The sequence below is a fragment of the Moschus berezovskii genome, chromosome 6 (genome assembly GCF_049115385.1).
Source record: "Moschus berezovskii isolate FMDL1 chromosome 6, NW_MosBer_1.0, whole genome shotgun sequence".
Taxonomy (NCBI): Eukaryota; Metazoa; Chordata; class Mammalia; order Artiodactyla; family Moschidae; genus Moschus; species Moschus berezovskii.
The window spans coordinates 30,825,781-30,853,562 of NC_142465.1; the positions used below are offsets into that span (position 1 = coordinate 30,825,781).

General features: G+C 46.3%; 2 protein-coding genes and 1 pseudogene across 4 annotated transcripts; all 3 read right to left on the bottom strand.

Annotated features, from left to right (window-relative positions):
- Positions 1-1,932: 1,932 nt before the first annotated feature.
- Positions 1,933-5,514, bottom strand: PRR13 (proline rich 13). Of its 3 annotated transcripts, none has more exons than XM_055396193.2 (4): positions 5,427-5,514; positions 4,762-4,800; positions 4,047-4,411; positions 1,933-2,607 (listed from the first exon to the last, which is right to left on the bottom strand). In XM_055396193.2, the coding sequence occupies exons 2-4, from the start codon at positions 4,778-4,780 to the stop codon at positions 2,566-2,568; spliced, it is 426 nt and encodes a 141-aa protein (XP_055252168.1). In that variant the 5' UTR covers positions 4,781-4,800; positions 5,427-5,514; the 3' UTR covers positions 1,933-2,565. The 3 variants fall into 3 exon arrangements, with proteins under 3 accessions (XP_055252168.1, XP_055252167.1, XP_055252169.1); XM_055396192.2 differs by having other exon boundaries at positions 5,395-5,513; XM_055396194.2 differs by having other exon boundaries at positions 5,316-5,430.
- A 5,312-nt stretch (positions 5,515-10,826) lies between these two features.
- On the bottom strand, positions 10,827-11,754 carry LOC129535971 (3-hydroxyisobutyrate dehydrogenase, mitochondrial-like; annotated as a pseudogene).
- A 4,833-nt stretch (positions 11,755-16,587) lies between these two features.
- AMHR2 (anti-Mullerian hormone receptor type 2) lies at positions 16,588-27,518 on the bottom strand. Its single transcript, XM_088836982.1, is given in 12 exon segments — positions 16,588-16,755; positions 21,323-21,613; positions 23,310-23,446; positions 23,590-23,737; positions 23,913-24,085; positions 24,228-24,342; positions 25,643-25,873; positions 25,990-26,108; positions 26,251-26,328; positions 26,596-26,787; positions 26,987-27,169; positions 27,452-27,518. Coding segments are annotated over 12 exon segments (1,887 nt in total). The 5' UTR covers positions 27,504-27,518.
- Between the last annotated feature and the right edge of the window lie 264 nt (positions 27,519-27,782).

Sequence of the window (27,782 nt, forward strand, 5' to 3'; positions counted from 1 at the left end):
AGAGGGCTCTCATTTGCTATTAAGTGGGCTAGGAGCAATAGGAACCATATAAAGTAGAAACAGAAAGAATGTTTACTTATGTGCGGAACAGCTCTGAAAGTTTACAAAAGAATTTAGTAGTCATAGTTGCCTTTGGGTAGCCACTCCAGTACTCTTGCCTGGAAAATCCCATGGATGGAGGAGCCTGGTAGGCTGCAGTCCGTGGGGTCGGACATGACTGAGCGACTTCACTTTCACTTTTCACTTTCACACATTGGAGAAGGAAATGGCAACCCACTCCAGTGTTCTTGCTTGGAGAATCCCAGGGACGGGGGAGCCTGGTGGGCTTCCGTCTATGGGGTCACACAGAGTCGGACAGGACTGCAGTGAGTTAGCAGCAGCAGCGAACTAGAAATCTGCTATGAGGAGAACCTTACTTTTCTGCTGAACATACTATTAAAAATGTTACATTTCTGCCCCCCTCCCCAGGTACATGTATTTTAGCTTTCAAAAAGTTAAATTGAGAAACAACAGTAGCAAAATAGCAAGGTGCTGTTAGAAAAAGAAAAGGCAGGAAGGGGAAATGGGCTGTTTAAGGTTAAAACTAGGGAAGGAGGTGGGTGACTTTTCTCCCTCACTTGTTTCTCTTTGTGTTTTCCCCCTTGAGCCATTTCTCATTGTCTCTACTTAATTTGTGGTTTATTTGTCAACACTTTTTCTTTCACCTCACAATCCCCTTACGCCCACCTTTCCCTTCTCCTCCTGGAAAAGGAAGTCCTAATAAATAAATGAAAACAGTGTTACAGAGGAAGAAAACCTTAGCATGGCCCCAAAATTCACTGGAAAACAGGTCTTGGTACTCAGTCGCTCAATCGTGGCTGACTCTTTGTGACCCCATGGACTGTAGCCCGCCAGGCTCCTCTGTCCATGGAATTTTCCAGGCAAGAATACTGGAATGGGTTGCCATTTCCTTCTCCAGCTTGGTCTTGGATTTCCTAATAAAATTAGAAGCTAGATCTAATATATTTAAGCATGTATTTCATATATCTCACCCCCGGGACAAGTCATAGATGAAACCCAGTCAACTAAAAACAAAACTTCCCTGTTCAAGTCCCACACTTAAATCCCTAAACCCTGTGGGTTCCACCTAAGAAACATCACTCAGGTCCGCTCCTTCCTCTAAACCCATTGAGAGCCTCACTTCCTGCTATCAGGCTCTGGTATGGTATCTCAGGCTCAGAAATTCCTAAACGTCCATCCTTCACCTTTTTACAAATCTTTGCCTCTGCAAAACTGCTTCTTCTGCTGGAAACCCACTGGGTTACAAGCAGACACAGGAGCCACACTGCCCAACTTCAAATCCTGACTGAAGTGTTCTTCCTTAAAATGGGAACACTCATAGAGCTGCCATGAAGATGAACACAAGTTACAAATGCAAAGCACTTAGTGCCTGGGGCATAAAGAATGTTGGGTGTTAGCTTTTGTATTTGTAACAGGGAAACCCCTATGCATCCTGAGGCCCAGCCAGGACCCCACTCATTTCCCAGTGGCACTGCCACTCCTTCCTTTGCTCCCCCACTGCTTGATCCCTGTCTTACTCACTTTTACAATACTATAATAACCTATTCATATATTCACACGACCATCTGCTTCATTAGCTCTCAAAGGCCATGAAGGGCAGAGACTATTATTCTAAACCTTTGTACCTTCAGCACCAGAACACAGTATTTCCTCAATAAACACTTTCTGGGGAACTAATCTAGCCCAACTGGGATGGATACCCATGATTCCCAAACATGCTGTGGAGCTTTAGACCCTGTTCCTAAGCACATGCCTTTCGCAGCTCCTCTCCACCATCCACTTGATAAATCTATTCTTTCATTTTTTTCTAGGGTAGCAGAACTAGTAGAAGGTGCTAGGCCCAACCAAGGTAATGGTACAGGTAAACAGAGACCAGGAGAAACAGCTTTATTTGGACTGAGAGTTGGAGAGCGAGAGGAGGGCCTGAGATAGCATCCTGAGTGAGAGATCAGAGATGAGTTTTCATCATGGCAGTCAGAGCTCATCAACCAAATGGACTCCACTTGCCATCAGCCTTGCAGTGAGCGCCATCAATAAGAGGCCTGCTGGGAAATGTTTATTTGCCACTAAATCACCCAAGCATGCTACAATCATAAGAAAGGTACAGGTCACTTTTCCTTTCCATAACTCAATGTCCCACAGCATCTCCTCAATCATAACTACTACAAAAGAAAGTAAAAAAAAAAATCACATTTTACAGATCTTAGACTTATCTTTACTTTAGTATTTAGCTCAAATCTTACCATCTTCAAAAAACATTTCTCCTGTCAAACTCATCAGCTAAAAGTTCTATCCAAGCAGTGAGAAGATGGCCTTTGTTAGCCCGTGGTAATTCTTTTCCGATTGTCCTAGCTAGTTAATGCTGAACAGCAGAATGAGGCTTAGATTGCAAGGGTGGGGGTGAAGGGGTAGCAAGAGTTAATTTCCCCCAGTACAAGATGGCATCTGAAGCTTGATGGGAGAGCTGAACTGGAGAGACTTGAGGGAAGGGTCCAGGCCCTGTATTCAGTCAGAGTCACTGCTGGAAGAGGAGGAGGAGGAGGAATGCTGCAAGGGGAAAGGGGAAAGGATACATCAGATCCAAATGACTTTTGTTACTTCACAGGACATTCTTTGGTGCCCTTTACCTCCACCCCAGTGCCCTTTGCTTTCTAAGAAGGTCAGGAGTCTTCAACTCGACTGTCCCTTAAACAGCAAAAGCAAGGATTTCCTTCAGCAGTGAGCATACAGGAATGGATGAAACCATCCTAAATCATTGTGCAGAATTTAACATACTGCATTTGGAGAAAGTTTCCAATTTTCTTTACCTGAGCCAGTGCCTAGGCAAGGAATAAATTGCACTAGAGTAGAACTGTACAAGGAAACAGCTGCTCCCTTATAGTATTAATTAGCTGCATGGACATTCCTAGTGGCTATGAGACTAAGAAAAGTGAGTAGAATCAGTAGCTGTGTGTGCATCTATCTCTACTTTTTCTTAAGTCCCAACTGGGAGAAAGTGAGGAAGGTGGGAGAGGAGGCTGGGAGAGTCCTAGTCAAGGTTCTTTACACGTATACTCCCATCAAAACTGTCATCAAAAACATTTTTGAGTGTCTCCATTCAAGCTCACCTTTCCTTCCCCTCAGACTTCTACCAAAGATGGAGAATTAGCATCCAAAGCCATAAGGCAAATAAATTTCGGGCTGCTGCTGCTGCTAAGTCGCTTCAGTCGTGTCCGACTCTGTGCGACCCCACAGACGGCAGCCCAGCAGGCTCCCCCGTCCCTGGGATTCTCCAGGCAAGAACACTGGAGTGGGTTGCCATTTCCTTCTCCAAAATTTCGGGCAGAAAAATGTAAATTAAGGCCTCCTCAAGATCGGTTCACTCCTTCCAGAGTTGTCCTGAGAGCTATGTTTACCCTTGCTAATGAACAATCCTCTGGAGTGAAGGTATTTAGCCTTGGGGCTAAGGATGAAACTCAGATTTTATTAAGAGGCTGAGAGTCCCTGACTTCTCTAGTCCTCAGTTTCCCTACTGAATAGCAGGACAATGGAGCCCCTGTAACTAACACAACACCCTGAGAACACTGAAGGAGAGAAAAACTCCAGGACCTAGGGCCAGATTATTACAAGTTAATTATTATATAAGACTTTGCTTTGTCAAAGGACTGACTATCACTTGATGTTTGACCACCTCAGTGGGTGTGTCCAACTCGCTAAAACAAGCGTGGGGTGGGGGTGGGGTGGGGAGTTCTAGGAAGAGAAAGGCAAACTAGAAAGACTTTTGATGCTGACATCCATTCTGTGGCTCAGCCTAGCACCTCCCAGACAGAAGGCCTAATAAGGCTAATAAATTTTTTAGGATTATCAGATTCTTACCAGTGGGAATCCTTTACACAGTCACTGTCCCACATCCTCAGACTTCAAACCCCCCATTCCTTGCCCTCCCCCTGCCTTCTTAGTCCCTTTGAAGGGGCACCCCTTCCCAGCCAGGCTCCAGGGGCACTTACCTTGCCATGCTTATGGTGTTTCTGCTTCTTTTTATGAGCTTTCTTCATTTTCTTGTGCACCTTCTTGTCAATCACTATTCCTGGTCCTACTATACCAGGAACCAATGGATTCACAGGACACATGCCAGGGCCAGGTGGTGGGTATGGAGGGGGGTAGGGACCTGAGGGCTGGCATCCTGGATATCCTGGCTGTGGCACAGGATGACAGGGCCCACAAGGGGGAAAGGCTGGATTCCCCTGGGGTGCTCCTGGGGGAGTGGGAAAGGGGCCTGGAGGAAAGGGAGGGTTGGCAGGTGGTGGATGGGCAGGATTGCAACCTCCAGGATACCCAGCGTTAGGGGGTTGTGGATATGGTCCTGGATGCCCTGGTGGAAGAAACAAAGAATAAATTAAGATTACAACTGCCCTGAGCCTCTGACAACAAACAACAACAGAAAGAATCACTCAAGAGTTAAAGGCAAATGGGAAGGTGAGGAAAGAGAATGAAGGGAAGGGGAGGCAAACTTGCATAAGAGAGAGAAAAGGGAAGGCCCCTGGCAGGGCGGGGGAGAAATGGAGACAGTGAACTCGAGGGAAAGACCAGAGGATGGGTCAGCGAGTAAGGACTTTGCTTTTGCGGGTGAGCGGAGAGGAGGAGAAACTGACACAGAAACCTCCTGTTGTGGCCCATCTGAAAAGGGGTTGGGGCAAGAGAAGCAATCCCCCAAACACCTACCGGCATTGGGATTCCACATGTTCAGATGTTTCCTTCAGCCTGAGGAGATAGAAATGAAAGCAAACAGCTGATGGCCCACAGGTGGGTGGGCGGTTTAAGAGACCAAGCCCCAGGCCCAACTCCAACGACTCCGACTCCACTGTACGCAATCCCTTAGAGAACTTCCACGACCTCCACGGAAGAAATGTTTCTTTCCACCCATTCCTTCGCCTTCAATACCTAATTCTATCCCTAGTTCCCTAGCCACGGGAACCTAGCTCCCAGAGGCCCTCCACCTTCCACTAGCTCTGGCCGCGGCAGGAGGCTTCTAACTCCTCGGAAGAGAGGCTGAGTCCGCGAATCTCCCTAAACCTAAACTCCGTATAAACCCATCTGCCTTTCCGTGACCGAGTCCGGAAGACTTTAACCACCCAGAGGCTGCGGAAAGACCTTAAACACTTTACCGCTGCCGGCGGAGAGTGACGGGGGACAAGACCCCCACCCCAGGCTAAGAAAAGGACCCGACGTGAGGCGAAAGGAGGTAGGAGAATCAGGAAAGATCCTCAAATGCTTACACAGTAGACACACCCCCTCCGCCCCCATTCAAAAGGGCAAATAGAGATCCTGACTCCCGGCTGCGAAGGGACTCCTCACCCAGGAATGGAGAAAGAAGGAGACTGGAGTACCTAGATGTCTGGTCACCCTTACACCACTGCCTGGGCGGACTCGTCCTTCTTAGCCTCCACTCACTTCCTGGTAACCCTCCCACTGTAGGCTTCAGCATCCGCCCCTGCTACCGTCTAATTGGTAATATGTGTTCACTCTGCGTTAGGATTGGAAAGCGTACTCGTCAATCACTCCATTCCCCCTCTAGGCTAGAAGGCAACGGTAGCAGTAGGGGCGGAGCCAAGGGCTTCAGGGAGAGGCGGGTGCAAAAGGGCAGCCGGAAATCCCCGTGGGCGGGGCTCAGAGAAACGAGCTAGGAGAGGGCTGGGGCAGTTTCAGGGCGAGGTTCCGAAGTGCCTAGAGATTCGACCCTTGACTTCTGAGCTGTTAGTCTATTGGGTGCCACACCCTTCCAATGTGAATTTACGTTCAAGTTGTGAACTTTCGAAGACGTGAATGTGCGTATGTTCGCGTGTCCAATTAGGTAAGCTGGTTCACGTGTCTGGCGTACATTGTCACATGCAGCTTGCCCTCTGTCTCCTATTGCTGACGAATCCCTCCGCTCTACCCTCTGCCACCTCTTCTCTCTCCTCCAGTCAGTAATTTTTCTTCCCTGTTCTCTTGATGCCAGCTCCTATATGTCAGCTGTTGTATGCCAGCTACTACCACTACTTACTGTACTGTACTACTGTAATTTTCAAGGTACTTTAACATTAAATTTATTTTCCTTATTTTTTGTATGTATTATTTGTGTGAAAAGTATTATAAACCTGTTACAGTACAGAGACATCACGCTGCTGACCAAGGTCCAGTATGGTCAAAGCTATGGTTTTTCCAATAGTCATGTATGGATGTGAGAGTTGGACCATAAAGAAGGCTGAATAATTGATGTTTTCCAATTGTGGTCCTAGAGAAGATTCTTGAGAGTCCCTTGGACTGCAAAGAGATCAAACCAGTCAATCCTAAAGGAAATCAACCTTGAATATTCATTGAAAGGACTGATGCTGAAGCTGAAACACTGTAGCCACCTAATGTGAATAGCTGACTCATTGGAAGACACCCTGATGCCGGGAAAGATTGAAGGCAGGAGGAGAAGGGGACGACAGAGAATGAGATGTTGGATGGCATCACCGACTCAATGGACATGAGTTTGAGCAAACTCCACGAGATAGTGAAGGACAGGGAAGCCTGGTGTGCTGCAGTCTATGGGGTCAAAAGAGTGGGACATGACTTAGCAACCGAAGAACAGCTATATAGCCTATTGTGTTAGCCTGTGTAGCCAAAGATAGTTAGGTAACCAGGCTAACTTTGTTGAACTTACAAACAAATTGGACTTATGAACACACTCTTGGAATGGAGCTCATTCTTCCATAGGGAACTTACTGTACTGTGATGTGTTGTACAGATATACATACATACACAGAGGGCTTAAGGAATGGCAGGGAGCTGCTCTCACCCATAGCCTCAATATTTGCTGCTGCCCTCTTAGCCCCCATAGAAAGCAAAGAAACATTCTTGGGGGAAATATAGATGTCTAATCTCTCCTAGGATTCCCTATCTCAATATCTTGGCAACCCACTCCAGTATTCTTGCCTGGAAAAGTCCATGGACAGAGGAGCCTGGCGGGCTGCAGTCCATGTGGTTACATGACCGAGCATGCGTGCATGAGGGTGGAGGGAGATGGGTTGCTGGCAATAAACTGGTAGAACTTAAAAAAAAATTTAAAAATTCATTTATCTGCCATCTGGCAAATTGCATAAACCAGAAACCAAGAAAGTCATCCTTAATGGCTCTCTCCACATTCCTCCCATCCCCCTCCAACATCAGGAAGGGTCTGTTTTGCTTCCCAAATAAATCTGGAATCCCTATACTTCTCTCCATCTTCTCTGCTCCTAGCCTGCCATCATCTCTTAACTGGACTGCTGCAATGGCCTCAATTTTTTTTTTTTTTTTTTAGTAACTCACTTAACAAGCTTGATTTAATAAACATGTAGAACCATTCACCCAAAGTAAAAACTACTTATCCCTCTTAAGCATACGTAAAACATTTATAAAAATTGGTCTCAACGAATGTAATTCAAACTTCAGAGAATTGTGTAATACATACTGTATTCTTTGACCACAGTGTAAAATATAAATACAAATGAAGGCCCCACAAACCTTTTCCTGGTCCCCTTTTCTTGTTTGTAGGAAAACAGATTCAACTTCCTAGCATGCGTACTAAATCACTTCTGTCATGTCCAACTCTCTGCGACCCTATGGACTGTAGCCCCCCTGGCTCCTCTGTTCATGGCATTCTCCAGGCAAGAATACTGGAGTGGGTTGCTGTGCCCACCTCCAGGGAATCTTCCCAACCCAGGGATCGAACCTGCATCTCTTATGCCTCCTGCACTGGCAGGCAGGTTCCTTACCACTAGTGCCACCTGGGAAACCCTCAGCTTCCTAGACCGTCCCTGAATTCCAAAGGGCAGATTCAAATAGTTACTAATCAGGGAAGAGAGAGAATGCAGAAACAAAGGAGGAACTGTCAAAAAACAATAGTGCAGTCATAAAGCAGAGCCCTGGTTTCTCCTCAAGGGAAATACGTAACAATTTAGTTTTTCTGTGGGAAATAAACCCCCCAACCAGGTAAAGAATGGTAACTTTCTTCTGAGCACAACATTCATGCAATACCATCCTGTTACCTTGCCACCAACCAATCAGAAGAAAGTCACGTGCCCTGCAGGCCTAGCCCCCAGTTTTGCTTATAAAAACTCCTCTGCAAAAACTATCACAAAAGTTTGAGTTTTTTGAACACTAATCACCACTTCTCCTTGCTCAGTTCAGCAGCAAGCCTTTTTCTCTTCCAGACTCCAGCGTTCTGGTTTGTTTGGCCTTCACTGTGTCGGATACATGAGCTTGTGTGCATTCAACAAAACAAACATATATGTGGAAGTTAAAAAAGCAAAAGTCTTCCAAATAACTCTGAGTCAAAGAATAAAATAGTATGGAAATGAAATACTTCAAACCAAACCATAATGAAAATATTACATCCCAAATCTGTGAGGTACAAAAATATGAAGATATATCTTATGCTGAGTTTATTATCTTGAACTAAAATTGATAGATTTTTAATTTTTAATTAAAAGTTTTTGCTATATATTTTATTGAAATACACTTGACATACAATACTATGTTTTGCATAATCATAGTACATTTTGATATATTTTTATATCAGGCTTGTACTAAGTAAGAAGAATTGGAAATTTTTTTTAAAGGCAATTTATATCTGATTTTTCTCTTTCTTGAAAGATCATTGAGTTTGAAAGAAATTATGGATATGTCTCTATGGGCATGATTCCTCTTAGAATTTATAATTTATTTACTGTGTTTTTTTGGTTGCGCTGGGTCTTTGGTGGTGCGCACGGGTTTTCTCTAGTTGTGGCAAGCAGGGGCTAGTCTTCACTGTGGTGCATGGGCTTCTTATTGCAGTGGCTTCTCTAGTGGAGTACAGGCTCTAGACACACAGGCTTCAGTAGTTAAAGCATGCAGGCTCAGTAGTTACGGTGTGTGGGCTTAGTTGCCCTACAGCATCTGGGATCTTAGTTCACCAACCAGGAACTTGGTTCCTCTTCATTGCAAGATGGATGCTTAACCACTGGACCACCGTGGAAATTTGACAACTATCTCTTATTTAAAGTAGCTTTGCTGAAATATAGCTCATATACCATACAATTCACCCATTTAAAGTGTATAGTTCTTAGCTTATCATGAGCTTGTGTAACCATTTTCTAATTTTAGAACATTTTTTGTCCCCCTTAAAATAATTTCGTACCCATTAATAGTGAATCCTCATTTGTCTCCTTACCTCTCCCTCATTTTACTCAAGCCCTAAGCAATCACTGATTAATGTTTTGCTGTAAATTGTCTTATTCTAAACATTTCATACAAATTCAAAATTGTATAATATGTGACCTATTGTGATTGGCTTCTTTCACTTAGCATAATATTTTCAAGGTTTACCCATGATGTACTATGAATCTTCATTCCTTTGTATGAAGGAAGTACTGACTAGTATGCCACTCTTTGGCTATATCACGTTTAGTTATCCATTCATTAGTTGAAGAACATTTGAATTGTTTTTACATTTTTGCCTATTATGTACATTGGTGCTGTGGACATTCATGGACAAGTTTGTGTGACCATATGTTTTTATTATCAGCATAGAAATTTATTTGAATTCAATATTATATGGTTATATTTAGAATAATGTAATAATTATCTAAAGCACGTATCATTCTTGGCTTTGAAACAGTTCTAAAGTATATTTTTGTTTTGTTTTTTAAAGGTATGCTTTTGAAGTCAAAAATATGTAGTAAGAATGTACAAGGAAGCAAATATATAAAAAACAAGCTTGCTAAGTATTGGGAGTTGCTACAAGAGGGACACACCAAGATAAATGTAACAGAGTCCAAATTATATAACATACAGCAAGGCATTCTCTTGCTTTATCAACTCCTAGAAAATAAATCAGTAACCTCAGTAATGCATCATCGTTGACTCAATGGATATGAGTTTGAGCAAACTCTGGGAGATAGTGAAGGACAGGGAAGCCTGGCGTGCTGCAGTCCTTGGGGTCACAAAGAGTCAGACACGACTGAGCGACTGAACAAGAGTAATGCAAGAACACTACAAAAGGGACAGACTTTCTGAGGGACATGGGTAGTAATTCACTATACTTCCCTTTTTTCTAACTCCTTCCCTCATGGAAGTTTCTTTTCTTCCCTCTAAAATGGGTTTTATTGTATTGGAAAAAATAGGTTTTATGTGCAAATTGTAGTAATTGAAATATGCAACAGTTTACTCAAAGATGCTCAGGGATCTTTTCTTTTTTTGGCTGTGCTGGGTCTCCACTCCTGTACTTGGGCTTCCTCCAGCTGCGGTGAGCCGGGGCTACTCTTTGCTGTGGTGCATGGGCTTCTCATTGTGGTGGCTTCTCTTGTGGAGCACGGGCTCTGGGTGCACCGGCTTCAGCAGTTGGCTTAGGCTTGGTAGCTGTGGCCCATGGGCTTGGTTGCTCCGCAGCATGTGGAATCTTCCCCAACCAGAGATCAAACCTGTATCCCCTGCATTGGCAGGGGGATCCTTATACCACCAGAGAAGTTCTCAAATTTTTGAAAAAGCCAATCAGCTTAGCAGGGGAATCAGTTAGCAAGGGATCATTAGTGGCTTACAGGGAAAAAAATTTCAGGTATTATATATTTGCTAAATAGATTTTAAAAAGAATAAGCAGCTAAAAAATGGGTGAAAAAAATACCAGGGTTTACTGTGACCTAGACAATTGAAAACAGACAGACCTATTTACTTGCAGAGTTAGCAATAAAGAGGTTCCAAGGTAGAGTTTGGTTTCCAACAGTGTCCACTGCCAAAGGTGGACAAACTCAGAATGTCTCCTCTTCTCATAGAAACTGGAACACGGAGAAGCAGCCTTTCTTTGAGCAGCCCTTTGCACACATCATCCACACAGATCTGATGGACTTGACTGCCCAGGAAGATTGGGGTGTTTGTGCTAACATTAGAGTCTTGTGCTAATCCCAGATCCTTAACCATGAATGTTGTTCTGAATACACCCTGATAGTTATTAGGGAAGGGAACTCCATCAATCACCCTAGATATAGGATTATAAGCAGCACTTTACCAATGCTGTCCTGAGCTCACATTTAGGATTTTGGCCAATAGTTTTGGGTCAGGTCCTAACCTGATTCCCAGATTCATAGCATCAGCAGTTTCGATCATACCAATAGCTAACAGTATGTTGTAGCAGATCCTCAGAGCCTGCCCAGGCCCACAGGCTCCATAACACAGCACATTGGAATCCTTGCTCCCCAGCAGCTCTTGGGCAGCAGCAAATATGTCTGTGACTCCTCCGGTGGCACTAGTGATAAAGAACCCACCTACCAACACTGGAGACATAAGAGACACGGGATCGATCACTGGGTCAGGAAGATCCCCTGGAGTAAGAAATGGCACCCCACTCCAGTGTTCTCGCCTAGAGAATCCCCATGGACAGAGGAATCTGGTGGACTACAGTCCATAGGGTCACAAAGAGTAGGACACGACTGAAGCAACTTAGCACAGTGCTCCTCCCACCATAAACGTGAGGTTCCCAGACTGAGCAGCTTCCAAACCACCAGAAACAGGGGCAGCCCTGAAAATTGCTCCCATTTTCTCAACTTCTTTGGCCAAATCTTCCCAAACTATAGGATCAGTAGTACTAGAGTCTGTTAATAGTGAGCCTTGCCTCGCTTTTTTTGGAATCCCATTTGCTCCAGAATAAGCTTCTATTGCATTGATACTGGTGGGCAACATTGTAATAATTCCATCCTTGCAAGCTCCATCTGCTGGAGAAGACACTATTGGTTCACTTGCATCTAGAAATTCTCTGCATGCATCAGGGAACACATCATAAATAACAAGAGGATTGCCATGGGATGCTCCATTTGCCTAGTCCAATGAATCCAGCTGGAGCCATTGATGTAGAACACACCACTGCAAGGCTGGCCCCTGCCAGCGACTCCAGTAGGGAGGCTAGAGGCACTCCACAGAGCTATAAGGAGGCTGCCTTGCTGCCCTAGCTCACCCACTGACTGCAAGGGTGCATGGGACACGAGCACTGACGTATGTTTTCAATTCTATTAGGTATTTACTTATGAGAGGAATTACTGGGTCATATGGTAACTCTTTGTTTAACATTTTTGAGGAACTGCCAAATTATTTATCAAAACAGCCACACCATTTTATATCCCCACCAACCATGTGTAAGGGTTCCAATTTCCCCCCATCTGCGCCAACACTTGTTACTGTCTTTATTGATACAGACATTCTAGTGCGTATGAAGTGGTGCCTCATTGACTGTCCTGTCAGCATCCACTCTGGCCCTCTTTCAATTCATTCTCCACATTTCAACCTTGGAAATTGTCTTCTAAAGCCAACTCTGACATCACCCTACTGCTTAAAATTCTTCAGCGGCATTGCATTATCCTTTAGACAAAGGTTGAAACTATTTTTACATGAATGTATTCATTTTTGTTGAATAGGTAATATGTTAGAAAACCAAAAAGAATCAAGTGGTATAAAGGGAAAAGTCTCCCTTTCACCCCTGTTCTCTATTTACCCAACCTTCCCAACTCACATAACACACATAACCACATAATTGGTTTCTTGTATACATTTCCACAGTTTCTTCATTATAATCAAGCAAATGCTGACATAAATTTATATCCCCTCTTTTAAATATACAAACAGTAAACTATGCAGAGTTTAGTTTGCAACTTTTCTCCCCCACTTAATATATCTTGGAGATGTTTCTGTATCAGTAGAGAGTATGTCCTCACTCTTTTTCACAACTACATTTTATTCTTTTATATGATGTACCATAATCAGTTTAACCAACCAAGAGAGATTTGTGTTATTTTCAATCTTCTGCTAGTAAAAACAATGCTGAAGTAAATAACCCTGATGTGTCATTTTACATATTTTGACTTTTTATAGATATTGATGAATAACCTTCCATAGAGGTTATATTTATTGACTTCTCACCAGGCTTCCCTGGAGGCCCAGACGGTGGAAAATCCACCTGCAATGCAGGAAACCTGGGTTCCAGCCCTAGGTTGGGAAGATCTCCTGGAGAAGGGAATGGCTACTCACTCCAGTATTCTTGCCTGGAGAATTCCATGGACGGAGGAGCATGGCGGGCTACAGTCCATGGGGTCACAAAGCGTCGGACATGGTTGAAAAACTAACACTTTCATTTTTCACTTTCACCTTCTCACCAGCTCTGTGAGTGTCTGTTTCCTCCAATTTGTCAAACCAAAAAAACTCAACATCTTATTACTGCAATGTCTGCAGTGGTCTGACCCTACTGCCTCTCTGCTCTCCTCTCATACTGCTCACCCCTCGCTCTCTGCTCTTCAGCCCCTAGGCCTTTCTTCCCTGCAGAAAGTCTTGGTTCCTTTTGCAGGAGGGCTTTTGCACTTCCTGCCCCTGCAGCCTGGAATGCTCTCCCCATTTCTCTCCACTTCGCTACTTAACTCCTGCTCATTCATCAGCTCTCAGCTCCAGGGTCACTTCTTCAGGGAAGCCTCCTTGATACTCTAGTCAGGTAAGCTCCTTTGTTTTAGCCGCTAGTAGATCCTTGCCTTTCCTTTAGCATATCTATCTCAACTTATAATCATGCATGAATGAGTAATTACTTTATGTTAGCTTCCTGCATTCGACTGTAAGCTTCTTGAAAGGAAGGACACTTCACAGTTAACAGTTCACACAGTGCCTGGTACATAGGAAGGTATCAATGAATGATTAACTGTTAAATAACTACATGAATGAACAAATGGAGGAATAGAGCATGACGGTTCTGGAGTTAGTCTGACAGACCTGGATTCAAATCATGACTTTGACACTTTGTGTGACCTTGAATAAGTTAACCCCTTGGATCATCAATTTCCTCATTTGTAAAACGGTGGCAGTGGTACCTACCTCATAGGGTTGTGTTGAGATAATTGTGTATCTGTCACATAATAAGCACTTACATGCTACCATGTAGTAGTATCATGATTCACATTTATATTAAGAACTATTACTGTTAGATTCAGGTGATTCCCAGTATTCTCCGGCTTCCCTTGTGGCTCAGCTGGTAAAGAATCCGCCTTCAATGCAGGAGACCTGGGTTCGATCCCTGGGTTGGGAAGATCCCCTGGAGAAGGGAAAGGCTACCCACTCCAGTATTCTGGCCTGGAGAATGCCATGAACTGTATAGTCTGTGGGGTCGCAAAGAGTTGGACGCAACTAAACGACTTTCACTCAGGATGATTTTTAATCTCCCTACAGGACCCTTATAGATTGCCAGTATCCTCCATACCTCTCTTCACTTACCTGCTAATTGGGAAATTCTTCCTCAGATTGAAACTCAGATTTCTTTTTTTTTTTTTTTGATGACACCGTGCGGCTTGCGGGATTTTAATTATTTTGTTTATTTTTGGTTGTGGTGGGTCTTCCTTATTGCATGGGTTTTTCTTTAGTTGTGGGGGCTTGCATGGGGGCTACTCTCTAGTTGCGGTGTGCAGGCTTCTCATTGCAGTGGCATCTCTTATTGCAGAGCACAGGCTCTAGGGCTCCCAGGCTTCAGTAACTGCAGCACATGGGCTCAGTAGTTGAGGTTCCCAGGCTCTAGAACACAGGCTCAATAGTTGTGGTTCCTGGGCTTAGTTGCTCTGCAGCATGTGGGATCTTCCTGGACCAAGGATCGAACCCGTGTCTCCTGCATTAGCAGGCAGATTCTTTATCACTGAGCCACCAGGGAAACCTAGCTTGAATTATTTTAGTTTTCTGATCAGGGATCAAACCCATGCCCCCTGAAGTAGAAGTACAGAGTCCTAACCACAGGACCACCAGGGAATTCCCTAAACTCAGATTATTTAAAAAGCATTTAAATAATGCTTTTAAAGCTCATTCATTAAGTCTTTAATGATTTACCATGCTTCTGTCATTCATTCATTCAACAAATACTTCTCAAGCTAGCCAAGTACTGGGGACAGAGTAAAAACACAGGAGAAAAAAATCCTTGCCTTCATAGAGGTAATATCTTAGTGGTAGAGGCAGAATATAAATAAATATATAATAAAATTATTATATAAAATATGAAATTGCTATTATTATTATTATGGCTACTGTGTAATAAAAGAACAAAATAGAGAGAGATGGTTAAAGGGAAGCAGGGAACCCAGTTAGGAGGTTGCTGCTGGTCCAAGGGAGAATGGTGGTGGCCTGGATGGAAGTTGTGGAGATGATCAGCAGGGTCAGACTCTGGGTGGCAGTGGTGGTGGTTCAGTTGCTAAGTCATGTCCAACTCTTGCGACCCCATGGAGTACAGCCTGCCAGGTTCCTCTGTCCGTGGGATTCGCTAGGCAAGAATTCTGGAGGGGGTTGCCATTACCTTCTCCAGGGGATCTTCTCGACTCAGGAATCAAACCCGGATCTCCTGCATCCAAGCAGATTCTTTACTAACTGAGCTACAAGGGAAGTCCCCAGACTCTGGGTATTTTTAATTGAAGTATAGTTGATTTAGTGGGTTCTTTTTTTTTTTTTAAGGTAGAACTTAGCAGGCTTGGACTGGATGTAGAGGTGAAATGATTAGAGAAATCAAGAATAAACCCAAGAATATTGAGTGGGAAATAATGGTGTCATTTTCTGAGATGAAGATGGGGGAGGAGCAGACGTAAGTATTTTTGGACAAGGTTAAGTTTCGGAGGCCTATCAGATATCCAAGTGGAAATGTTGAGAAGGCAGTTCGGTGCTCAGGAAGAGGTCTTGTCTGAGGAGAAAACAGTCCAGAGTTATCAAGGTATCTAAAGGAGCTAGTAAGGTCGGCGAGGGGACACAGGTAGCCAGAGTAGGAAAAAAGGCCCAGAACTTGAACTCCGGCCTGCCAGTATTTAGAAATTGGCAAGAAAAGTGAGCAAAGGATACAGGTTCTCCCCTTTCCCCGTGAGTGAGTGGGAAATCTGAGGAAAAGGGTGAAGAAAGGATTCAGGGAAGAAGCTATCAAATGTTTAAATGCTGCTGATAAATTGTGTAGGAGGCAGACTGAGAACTGGCCATTGGATTTATTGAAGAATAGTGAATTTTTTTAAGAGTGGTTTTAATTACATTCTAGGGATGAAATTTTGCCTGCCGCAATTTGAGGAGAGAATGACATGTGAGAAGGTGGAGGCAGCAAATAAAAGTGATTCTTCCAAGCAGTGTTAGCAAGGAAGCAGAGAAATGGAGCGGCAATCATTAGAGGATTGGGGGAAAAGAAGAGGACGGGCAGTCTGGGAAGGACTTTTTGAGACGGGAAAATTTAAAGCATGTTTTTAAACTGATGGGAATCATCCAGTAAAGAGAAAAATGGAAGGGATAACTGAAGGAACAAAGTTCCTAAGTGACCAAGGAAAAAGGGGTTCAAGTTTACCGGAGAAAACATTGACCCTAGATAGGACAGTTCACTTAATACAATGTAGTGGTTGAAAGAATGACCCTTGTGTGTGTGTGTGTGTGGTGTAAGGGTGTATTCTGACTTCATTGATTTACATGCAGATGTCCAACTTTTCCAAACCACTTGCTGAAGAGACTTTTTCCCATTGTAGTGTACTTCCTTTTTGTAGTTTAATTAAATTTATTTCTTATGGGGTGTGCTGGGTCCTCGTTGATGCGTGTGGGCTGTCTCAAGTTGTGGCAAGCAGCGGCTGTTCTCTGCTTGAGGTTTTCTGGCTTCTCATCGCGGTGGCTGCTCCTGTTGTGGAGCACAGGACCTAGGATGCAGGTCTTCAGTAGCTGTGGCACATGGGCTTAGTTGCTCTGCGGCCTGTGGGATCTTCCCAGATCAGGGATCGAAACCATGTTCGATTCGCAGGTGGACGCTTAACTGCTGGACCACCAGGGAAGTACCAAGAATGAGCTCTTGTTACCTGAAAACTGGGTTCACCTTTTGGTAGGTGTCAAGCCAAAAGACACAACCAAACCATAGAAGAAGGAAAGATTTATTGCCTGCAGCAAGTAAGAACACTGGGAATCTGTCCCAAAGTAGTGTTTCCCTGAACAGCAAAACTGGGGAAGTTTTAAGCTAATAGTACATGCATATTCATGAAGGGGTGTGAACAGAGGAGAATTCATCATAGAAGTGGGGCAAAGGTTGACAGAGTCCAGAAAAGTCATAAGGGTCAAAAAAGGTCAACATCATTAGTCCATTCTCCACCTTGGTGGGAGCCAGCAGAACTCAAAGCCGTGTATCAGATTGTTACCTATACCCCTTGAGGAGGAACTGGGACTCTGTTCTATCCCTGGCTTATTGTTTCTTTTTTCAAAAAAAATACTTATTTTTTGGCTGCACCAGTTCTTAATCGTGGCATGTGGGATCTAGTTCCCTGACCAGGGATTGAATCCAGGGCCCCTGCATTAGGAATACAGAGTTTTAGCCACTGGACTACCAGGGTACTTACCCTGAGCTATTGTTTCTTGACTGCTTTTCTTTCATTCCTGCATTCCCTCACTTCCCTTAAGATAATTGAATACTGAGCCCTGTTCAAGGACAAGCACTGTGGCCAAGGTTAGATGACAAAATGGCTTAGGCCAGAAATGACTTCTCTTGTGTCAGGAAAGTCATGCTTGGTTCTCTTTCTCCAGGGATTCCCCCTACCCTATCTGCTTATACTCTGAATCCAGAATACTTTCTTTGTAACCTTAGACAAGGTAATTCAAAAGAAATTTCCATGTTTCAGTTCCCATCTCTAAAGTGAGGGATAATAATAATAATACTTAATTCATAGTGAGGATTAAATGACTTAATATATGCAGGACTCCAAACACTGCTGAACGTATAATAAGCCCTAGACTACATGTGTTAGCTGTTACTATTGTTATAGGAGGGAAATCAGAGTCCACAGATCTAGATGTAAATGCACTGGTAGTTTTGGTGAGGGGAAAAATGTGACTCTGCTGTTTGCTCCTGATCTTTTTTTCCTTCAGGGAAATAAGCAAGATTATCAGTTGCGAGTGAGGTGGAGGAAGAAGGTCAGAAATAGTCATCTCAGAAAGTGTGCAAATGAATTAACTAGGGTACTGTATTAGGATTGTTGTTCAGTATGGAGGGCTGACTTGAAGTCTGTGGGCCACATGTAAAGCGAGAGCGGTCAGCACAGGTGGTAGCTTCTTCCAGTTAAATACCAATGCTTGGGTACAGCTGTGAAATAGGAAGAGAACTGGATTTAACTTAGGATGGGGTTTGCCTGAAAAATATAAGAGAAATGGAAAGAGGGGTAAGACTGTTGAGAGTGTAGCGATTATGATGAAAGACCATGGAAGATAAACTGAACAAGGAAGAAAAAACACAAGAGGTGAGATGACTAGTGAAAAAGTGACAGGGTGAATGGATTGGATGTGCCAACAGAGGCTTTCTAGAGTAACTGAGCTGAAAAGGCAGGAGTTGGTACCTAAAGAACAGAATTCTTGAGGCAGATTTAGTGGCTAAGGTGGTAAAGGAAAATCTTGTTGGAAGGAGAAAGGTCAAGATGAAAGGATTAAGCAGATTATCTACATAGTGACTTAAGTCACTAAAAGTGATGATAAAAGTAATGATGAAAAGAAAAAGATTTTGAGCAGATACTAAAATATTCAACAAATACGCGAGTGACCAGGGGGTCTGCAAATAACCACAACAAGATAAAGTAGCAGATCATGTGGTCTCACGGCATGCATTTCAGAGAAGCTTGGATTTTTAAGGAGAAAGAGAAATGGTCTAGAAGCAGCAACAGAGAGCAAGGAAAATATCCACCTTCCTCCAGTGTATGTGAAAGAAAAAAACAGTTAACAGTCCAGGAAAAGCAAGATTCATTTTACCGGGTGGGGGAAAGAAAAGAGGACATTCAGAGAAGAGGCTGAAGATACAGAATATTTGTAGTTATTTTCTTAGACCTGAGGAAGGCACTATAGAAATATAAAGCAGCATGAGACATCTGTGGCTTGCTGTCTAAGAACTATAGGTAAGCAGGCCTATGTCAGTATGTGAAGGCATTAAACTGTGGCACAGGACAAAAGAAAAAAAGGTGGGTGGGGGCAGGGGACTTCCCTGTTGGTCTAGTGAAAACTGCATTTCCAGAGCAGGGGGCATGGGTTCAATTCCTGGTGAGGAAACTAAGATCCTTCATGCTAAAAAGGGAAAAGTGAAAAAAAACAAAATATTGGCTTATTTGTTACCCAAATAAGCCAATATTGAGTCATGATTATTAACTCCATACTCTATTCATGTTTCCTTGGTTTTTACCCAATGTCCTTTTTTCCATTCCAGGATTTTATCCAAGAGGCCGTGTGTCTCCTTAGACTCCTCCTGGTTGTGCTCATTTCTCAGACTTTGTTTTTGATCATCTTGATGGTTCCGGTTGGGTATTTTGAAACAAATCGGTATTTGTTTGCTTTTCTTGTGATCATAGGTTTATCTTTGTTTTAACATAACCCCAGGCTATCAACATATGTTCACATAATATTATCTATTTCTAATTACTTGTGGTGTTTCCATAAACTTCACTTTTTTATTATTTTAATTGGAGGCTACTTACTTTACAATATTGTATTGGTTTTGTCATACATTGACACGAATCCGCCCCAGGTGTACATGTGTTCCCCATCCTGAACCCCCCTCCCACCTCCCTCTCCATCCCATCCTTCAGGGTCATGCCAGTGCACCAGCCCTGAGCATCCTGTCTCATGCATCGAACCTGGACTGGCGATTCATTTCACATATGGTAATACACGTTTCAATGTCGTTCTCCCAAATCATCCCAGCCTCGCCCTCTCCCACAGAGTCCAAAAGACTGTTCTATACATCTCTGTCTCTTTTGCTGTCTCGCATACAGGGTTATCGTTACCTTCTTTCTAAATTCCATATACATGTGTTATTATACTGTATTGGTGTTTTTCTTTCTTACTTCACTCTGTATAATAGGCTCCAGTTTCATCCACCTCATTAGAACTGATTCAAATGCATTCTTTTTAATAGCTGAGTAATACTGCATTGTGTATATGTACCACAGCTTTCTCATCCATTCATCTGCAGATGGACACCTAGGTTGCTTCGGTGTCCTGGCTATTATAAACAGTGCTGCAATGAACATTGGGGTACACGTGTCTCTTTCAATTCTGGTTTCCTCGGTGGGTATGCCCAGCAGTGGGATTGCTGGGTCGTATGGCAGTTCTATTTCCAGCATAAACTTCACTTTTAATGGCTGAAAATCCCTTCTTTGTTATTTAAAGTCTGTATGACCTTGGACACATTCTAAACTTCTCTGAGCCCTTGGTTTCCTCCTCTGTAGATAGTGCCCACAGCATCGTCACGAAAAAGGCAAGTGGACTGTTGAGCAGAGGCAAGACAGATGAAACTTATATTTAAAGATTATTCAAAGAGTGCTGTTTAAATTATGGGGGAAATAGGTGGCCACCAGGGAAGTGTTATATACAGAGTACATCATGTGAAATGCCAGGATGGATGAATCACAAGCTGGAATCAAGATTGCTGGGAGAAATATCAACAACCTCAAATATGGAGATGATACCACTCTAATGGGAGAAAAGTGAAGAGGAACTAAAGAGCCTCTTGATGAGGGTGAAAGAGGAGAATGAAAGCTGGCTTAAAACTCAACATTCAAAAAACTAAGATTATGGCATCTGGTCCCTTCACTTCATGGCAAATAGAAGGGGAAAAAGTGGAAGCAGTGATAGATTTTCTTCTCTTGGGCTCCAAAATCACTGCAGATGATGACTGCAGCCATGAAATTAAAAGATGCTTGCTCCTTAGAAGAAAAACTATGACAAGCCTAGGCAACATATTAAAAACCAGAGACATCACTTTGCTGACAAATGTCCATATCATCAAAGCTATGGTTTTTCCAGTAGTCATGTATGGATGTGAGAGTTGGATCATAAAGAAGGCTGAGCAAGAAGAATTGATGCTTTTGAACTGTGGTGCTGGAGAAGATTCTTGAGAGTCCCTTGGACTGCAAGGAGATCAAACCAGTCAATCCTAAAGGAAATCAGTCCTGAATATTCACTGGAAGAACTGATGCTGAAACTGAAGCTTCAATACTTTGGCCCCCTGATGCGAAGAACCAACTCACTGGAAAAAAAGAACTTGATGCTGGGAAAAATTGAAGGCAAAAGCAGAAGGGGGCAGCAGAGAATGAGATGATTAGATAGCATCACCGACTCAATGGATGTGAATTTGAGCAAACCCCGGGATATAGTGGAGGACAGAGGAACCTGGTATGCTGCAGTCCCTGGAGTCGCAGAGAGTCAGACACAATCTAGCGACTGAACAACAGCAAACACCGGTTATACATAAATGTATATTTACACAGGAGTAGTCCAGGTAGGTTGAGGATTTCTGGAAAAAGGACCTTGCTGAACCGTGAAGTGGCAGGCACTCAGCTGCAGCCTATGAGGGAGAATGGCTAACGGGAGGAGTGGAGAGATGGTCTTCCAGGCAGCAAGGTGAGCAGTCCTGTGCACAGCCCTCAGGGAAGGGGTGGGCCTCCTCAGGACAGGCCAGGGCAGCCAGGCGCTGCTGTACACACTCAGCTGTTAGCCGTGCTTCAGGGTCTGCATCCCAGCAGTCCTCCAAGAGCTCTCTCAGGCCTCCAGGGTCCTGGGAAGAATGACCGGGAGGCAGGCTTTACTTCAGGACCCCGAGTGGCCCCAGCATTAAAAGGCACCCTTGATGGCCCAGGTCTCGACACTCCTCTTCTGTTGCTTCCTGGAGCCTCCTTCCTCCCCTTCACCCAAAGCACGCCTTTCATTTCCTCTCTTAGGAGAAAAGTTCTCTCCAAAGAGTCCACCTTTTCCTCTGAGATGCTGCTGCTGCTAAGTCGCTTCAGTCGTGTCCGACTCTGAGCGACCCCATAGACGGCAGCCCACCAGGCTCCCCCGTCCCTGGGATTCTCCAGGCAAGAACACTGGAGTGGGTTGCCATTTCCTTCTCCGAGATGCTGCTGCTGCTGCTGCTGCTAAGTCACTTCAGTCGTGTCCGACTCTGTGTGACCCCACAGACGGAAGCCCACTAGGCTCCCCCATCCCTGGGATTCTCCAGGCAAGAACACTGGAGTGGGTTGCCATTTCCTTCTCCGAGATGCTAGTTCAGACTAATGAATGGTTCAACTGCTCCTTTCTCTCAGGCAGCCAGGGTCTTCTGCAAACAATACCCAGGCCTTTGTTACCAAACCCAACAGACACTTGTGCAATGGAGACTTCAGGTCAGGTAGCAGGGGAAGGGGCCTCATGTAAGGAAACTTTTCCACAGAAACCCTGAAACTGCACTATGCAGGCACTGCTTTAACCCTTATCCCTAGTTCTGGCTTTAATTGGGTCATGACAGAAACACAGAGGTGTAAAACAGAATGAGGAAATTATTGGATTAAATATTGGGCTCCAGGGGACTTCCCTGGTGGCCCAGTGGTTCAGAATCTTTCTTGCTATTCAAGGGACTTAGGTTCGATTCCTGGTGGGGGAATTAAGATCCTATATGCCTTGGAGAAACTCAGCCCAGAACCGCATCTACTAAGGCTGTGTGCTCCGGAGCCCAAGGAACACAACTAGAGAGTCTGTGTGCCCCAGTGAGGGATCTCGCGTGACGCAACAGAGATCCCACGTGCCACAACGAAGACCCGATGCAGCCAAATAAATAAATAAATGTGTTTTCATTTATTCTTCCCTGGTGGTGCAGTGGTTAAGAATCCACCTGCCAATGAAAGGGACACAGGTTCGATTCCTGGGCCAGGAAGATTCCACATGGCATGGAGCAGATAAGCTAGGGGCGTCCGCTGGCCCAGAGCCTGTGCTCCTCAACAAGAGAAGCCACCGCAGTGAGCAGCCCGTGCACCGCAACTAGAGAAAGCCCAAGCGCCCCAGTGAAGACTCCGCATACACAAAAATAGCAAATAAATACATACTTTTTTTTTAAATGTTAAAGAACAAATATTGGGCTCCAGTGTACCAGGAAAGCAGCCATCTTGGGGGCAGAACTCAGACCAGAAGCAAAGCCAAGGAGGGCTTCCTGGAGGAAGGAACTGAGGAACAGGGCAAACTGATGATGGAGAGAAGAGGGATGGACAAGGCAGAACTGAGCAAGAGGAAGGCATGTGTCTCAGGAACGGGCTCTGTGAGGCTTACCATGGAAAGGGATGAACTGGAGTACAGAGCAAGTTTGCCCAGCTCCAGCTGAACATGAGCCAGGGGTAGTGGAGGTGAGAAGGGACAGGAACAGGTGGGCTGTCCTGGTGAATAGGTCCCTGAAGCCCGTGTCGAGACTCCCCAGGTCCCCAGCCCGCCAGCCCATGCCCTCTTACTCTGGTAAAGCAGCACCAGGTGGGTGGAACGTGAGGACGCCTCCTCTCCTCCACTGCCAAGGCCCACAGCTCACAGGCGGTGGGGGCGCTGCCCAGTTCTGCCTCATAGGCCAGTTGGAAGGGCGGTGGTCTGCTGTCTGGGAAAAGGCACATGAGGCTAGGTGTCAGCTAGACCAAGAGGGAGAAGGGTAGAGCTTCCTGGGTCAGGAGGTAGGTGAGTCTATTCGGGCAGGTGGGGCACGGGGGCGGGGAGGGGGGCCGCTGTCACACCCATCCTCACCAGGTCGCAAATCTGGGCAGCGACTCATAATCTCCCACAAGAGCAGAGCCAGAGAGTAGACATCAGCTCGCCGCAGGGCCGTGCCCCAGTCCTGAAGGTCCAGAGTCTTGTCCAAGAGCTCCGGTGCCATGTACCGCTGGGTGCCAGCCTGGACAGCAAGGATCATCTCCATGGCAACCCTCACCGCAACACTGGTCCGGGCAGCAAGCCCCCGACTAGACTCCGCAGCACCCCGTACACCATAGGTGCTGCTGCACTGTCGTCGCATCGCCATCAGCACCACCACCACCATCCTGGGTCTCACCCTCCTCCAGAGCACTGACCTCCATGATGGCAGCCGGGCCTCGGGGTTGAGTAGGGGCCCAGGTTGGGGGCTGGGCGAGGCCAGGGAGCACCAAGGCGAGGCCCAGATCTCCAATGGCGCATGACCCATCATCCCGAATGAGCACATTCTGGCTGCTCAGATCTCGGTGGGCGATACCTGGTTTATACTGGCCTGTGGGAGAAGCCAGGCTGAAGGGGCACGGATCTTCCTCCTTTGTCTTTTTGCCCCAATCCTTCCCCTCCAAGCTAAGGGAAAATCAGAAACAGCAGCATGGCCCCTGACTCCCATGACTTCTGGCTCCCAGCTCACCCACCATCCTGCCAACGTTCCTCATGGAGAAACGCCAGGCCCTGCGCCAGGGACAGTGCCATCCGCAGGGAACTGCCCCAGTCACTGGTGTGCTGGGTCAAGTAGTGGCACAGGGAGCCCTGGGGAGAAGCAGAGAAAAGAGGGGGACACACAAAGCTGGAGGAGGCTGATTCACCCCAGGGAGCAGAGATCAATTGTCAAACTTCCCTCCGCGTCTCCCAGACATACGACACACCCAGAGCAAGGCAAATAGTAGCTCTAGTTTAAGTGTCCTGAGCACTTGGCATGTGCCAGGCCTCCTGTAACCCTCACTACAACCCTGGGAGGTGGGTACTCCTGTCGTTCCTGTTTTATGGATGAGGAGCTTGCTGGAAATCCCTGGGCGAGATAGTACAACCTGACCCCCCAGCAGTCTGACTGCCAGCATCACTCATTTAACCACCTTATACTGCCTCCCAGGACTTGGGATAAAGACAGAAGAGGCCGAGGAGGCTAGGTAGGGGCACCGCACGAACCACCTGACCTGGGGTGTCACCCTGTAGCAGGGCCCGGGTGGGGAGAGCCGTTGGGTAGGAGAGCAGCCAGTGTGGAGCAACTGGGAGGAAAGGAGCAATGGAGTCCCTCATTCTACAGACATTATTGAGCGACTTCAGTGTGCCCGGAAAGTTAAAACCAAAAATGGTGATTTTTGAGCTGGACTATGGACAGGGAGGCCTGGCATGCTGTGATTCATGGGGTCGCAAAGAGTCGGACACGACTGAGCGACTGAACTGACTGACTGACTGATGAGGTATATGGTCAAAGAAGAGACTTTCCAGAACTTGAGATTTCAGAGGTGGAGGAACTGTAGGTGATGATATCTCAAGTCCTTAGAGGCCTACAAGGCCGGTGCGGTCTGGCCCCTGCCTGTTTCTCTTCATCCTTTTTGCTCATGATCCTCCCTTTGAGTTATGCCTCCTTAGTCTTTTCTTATAGGACCTTTACTTTCAGCACTTAATTCACTTGACATTTTATATTTCTTTTTGTGTTTGCTTGATCCCCTTCTGTCTCCCCTACTACTCTATAAAATCTGGAAAGGGCAGGGGCTGGGTGTGTTTTTTCCAGCAACATAGTGTTCATCAATATTAGTTGAATGGATAGATGAATCAATTTGGAAGTCTATGCCCAGAGATCTGTCTTTAACATTGGTTTTCCTTAAGGTCAGAAATATGAATTGTTTTGATTTCTCCATTTCCTTGTCTATATATTGTAAGTCAAAAATATTAGCAAGTACTGCTTATAATAATGAAAAAAATAAAAAAGCATATTTAATGTTCTAGAGAAAAGGCAATCTACAGCAAAGAAACAAGCCTGAACATGGCCTAGCTGCCACCACTCCCCGCCCCGCCTTCCCACACACATGCATTCCTCAGTCCTCACCTTGGGGTGCAGTTCTAGTACCAGCAGGGGCCCACAGGGCAGGGGGCCAGGGCTGCCTCTGCTGGCGGTGATAAAGCGGACAATATGGTCATGCTGTAGGCCTGGCAGCTCGTACAATGCTCTCTCAGCTTGGAACTGGGCCACAGCCCTCAGGGGGAAGGCCTTGACGGCTACCAGCTTGCCTTGCAGCTGCCCAGCCCACACCACTGCGTGACCTCCTTCCCGTATGACCTGGTGGGGACATGGTGCTGGCTTTGGGTCTTGCCCGAGTTCGCAGGGGCTGGGCTTCCTCTCCAAGACACTCTCTGGGAGTGCCCAGAGGCCCCCTCCCCGCCATCCCTGGGCACCTGGGAGAAGCATAACTCAGGCAGCTCCGGCAGCTCAGCACTCCAGTCCCTGCCTGAATCTGACTCTGGCTCTGGCTCTGGCCCACCTCGCACTCGGCAGGCCTTCTGTTGCAGCAGGGCTGGGGCAGAGAACAGCCTTAGGGTCAGGGTACCCAGGCATGGAGACTGGGAAGTGATGGGGGTCAGGGGAGCCTGGAGAGGGGTCAGAGTGCTGGGGCAGTACCTTTGGGGGGGGTCACAAGGGAGGGTGGGGAGGAGTACTACCCAAGATGCTGCTGCTCAGCAGCAGCAGCAACAGCAGCAGTCCCAGCAGCAGCAGAGCTATCCAGGTGGACTCCACTGGAGGTTAGAGCAAGAAAGAAGACTGGGTGAGCCCTGCCCCAAACCCTGCTCTCTGCTTCTCTCCCTCTCCTCAGAGAATTGCTTCTCTGCCCACCCCCACCCTGGTCACAAGCCCCCTTATCTCCCAGTCACCAGGGCAACCAACTTCTCAAGGCCAGGAGGAGGGAAGCTTAGGACAGCAGTAGGGTGAGAACTGGCCCTGGTTCTAACCTCACCTAACGTGAGCCCCAGCCCCCACCTGGCTCCAGCACCTTGGGTGGCTACCTGGGATGGCCTGGGGGCCCTCTGAACCAGGTGTCCCAGGCCTCCCCAGAGGAGGCAGATGGCTGTAATTGGCATTGCAGAAGTCAGCGCCACAGGAGCAGGTGAAGAGAGTAGAGCTGGGGCGAGGATGGGCTCGGGGACTTGGGTCACAGCGAGGGGACTCACAGCCTGGCTCATCACTGTCTCGGCATCCTGATGCAGAGGGGTTGGGAGGAAAGGGAGGGACAGAGTGTGTACGGATCTGGGAACACAGAGGGCATCCCTTCCATCTCTCACAGTCTTTTCTTTCCCTCCACACATTCCATTTCTCCTGCCCTCCTCAGCGGCCACCCCCACCCAGGATGAACCTCTCTCCCACCCGGGTATGCCTGGCAGATGCTGCGCCATTCACCTTGCATCTCCACCTGTGCCTGGTCTTGGGTCAGGTTCCAGATTCCAAAACAGCAGCGGCTGTAGAGGCAGTGGATAACCCTGGGGGGCCCCGGCCCTGCATCCAGCAGCTTCCCCAGGTTCTGTGTGCTTCCCCGCACTCCAGGGGCCTCAAAGAACACACAGGTCCGCCTGCTCGGGGGTGCTGCAGGCCAGGGTAAGGGAAGGGGAGCAGTCAAGATGGGAGTGAATGCAGGGGCAGAGACAGAAGCCAGGAGAGAGATAAAACATGTTTTGTATTGCAGAGCTAGCCTGGTAAAGTCACAGGAGGAAACAGGGTCAGCAGGGGCCTGGAACGTGACCCCTACCAAGGGAACACCTGGCTGTACCCTTCACCCTCACTCACCCACTCCACTCATCACTTTTCCAGTGCTCCCTCCCATGATGGGTGGCTGGAAAGACCCTGCTTCTCCCTGTAGACACTTACCTTGCACAGCTGTAGGAAGCAGTGCCCAGAGCCCCAGGAACCCCAGCATCATGCTGGAGGGGGCCGCAGGAGCCAGCACAGCTCTCCCTGGCCAGAGCTTCCTTCAGACACAGGGCACCGTGGGGCTTCTGATCCTTCAGCCCCCAACTCCACCCCCCTCCCTCTTCCCGGTCTCTGTGGGGGAGACGGCTGCTGTGGGGGAGAGGATGGGTGTGGGGAAAAGCAGGGAGAGAGAGGGAGGAGTGGAGAACCAGTCTCGTATTTTCCTCTGTTCAGCCACCTCCTCTTTTCTCTGTAAAGTGGGAGGAAGGGGCCTTAGAGTTCCCACTGA

What these genes read in the sequence shown, in the direction of transcription:
- PRR13 (XM_055396193.2), bottom strand. An exon ending in AACACCATAAGCATGGCAAG is followed by an intron (nt 2,608 to 4,046) that starts GTAAGTGCCCCT and finishes TTCCCCTTGCAG; the next exon opens with CATTCCTCCTCCTCCTCCTC.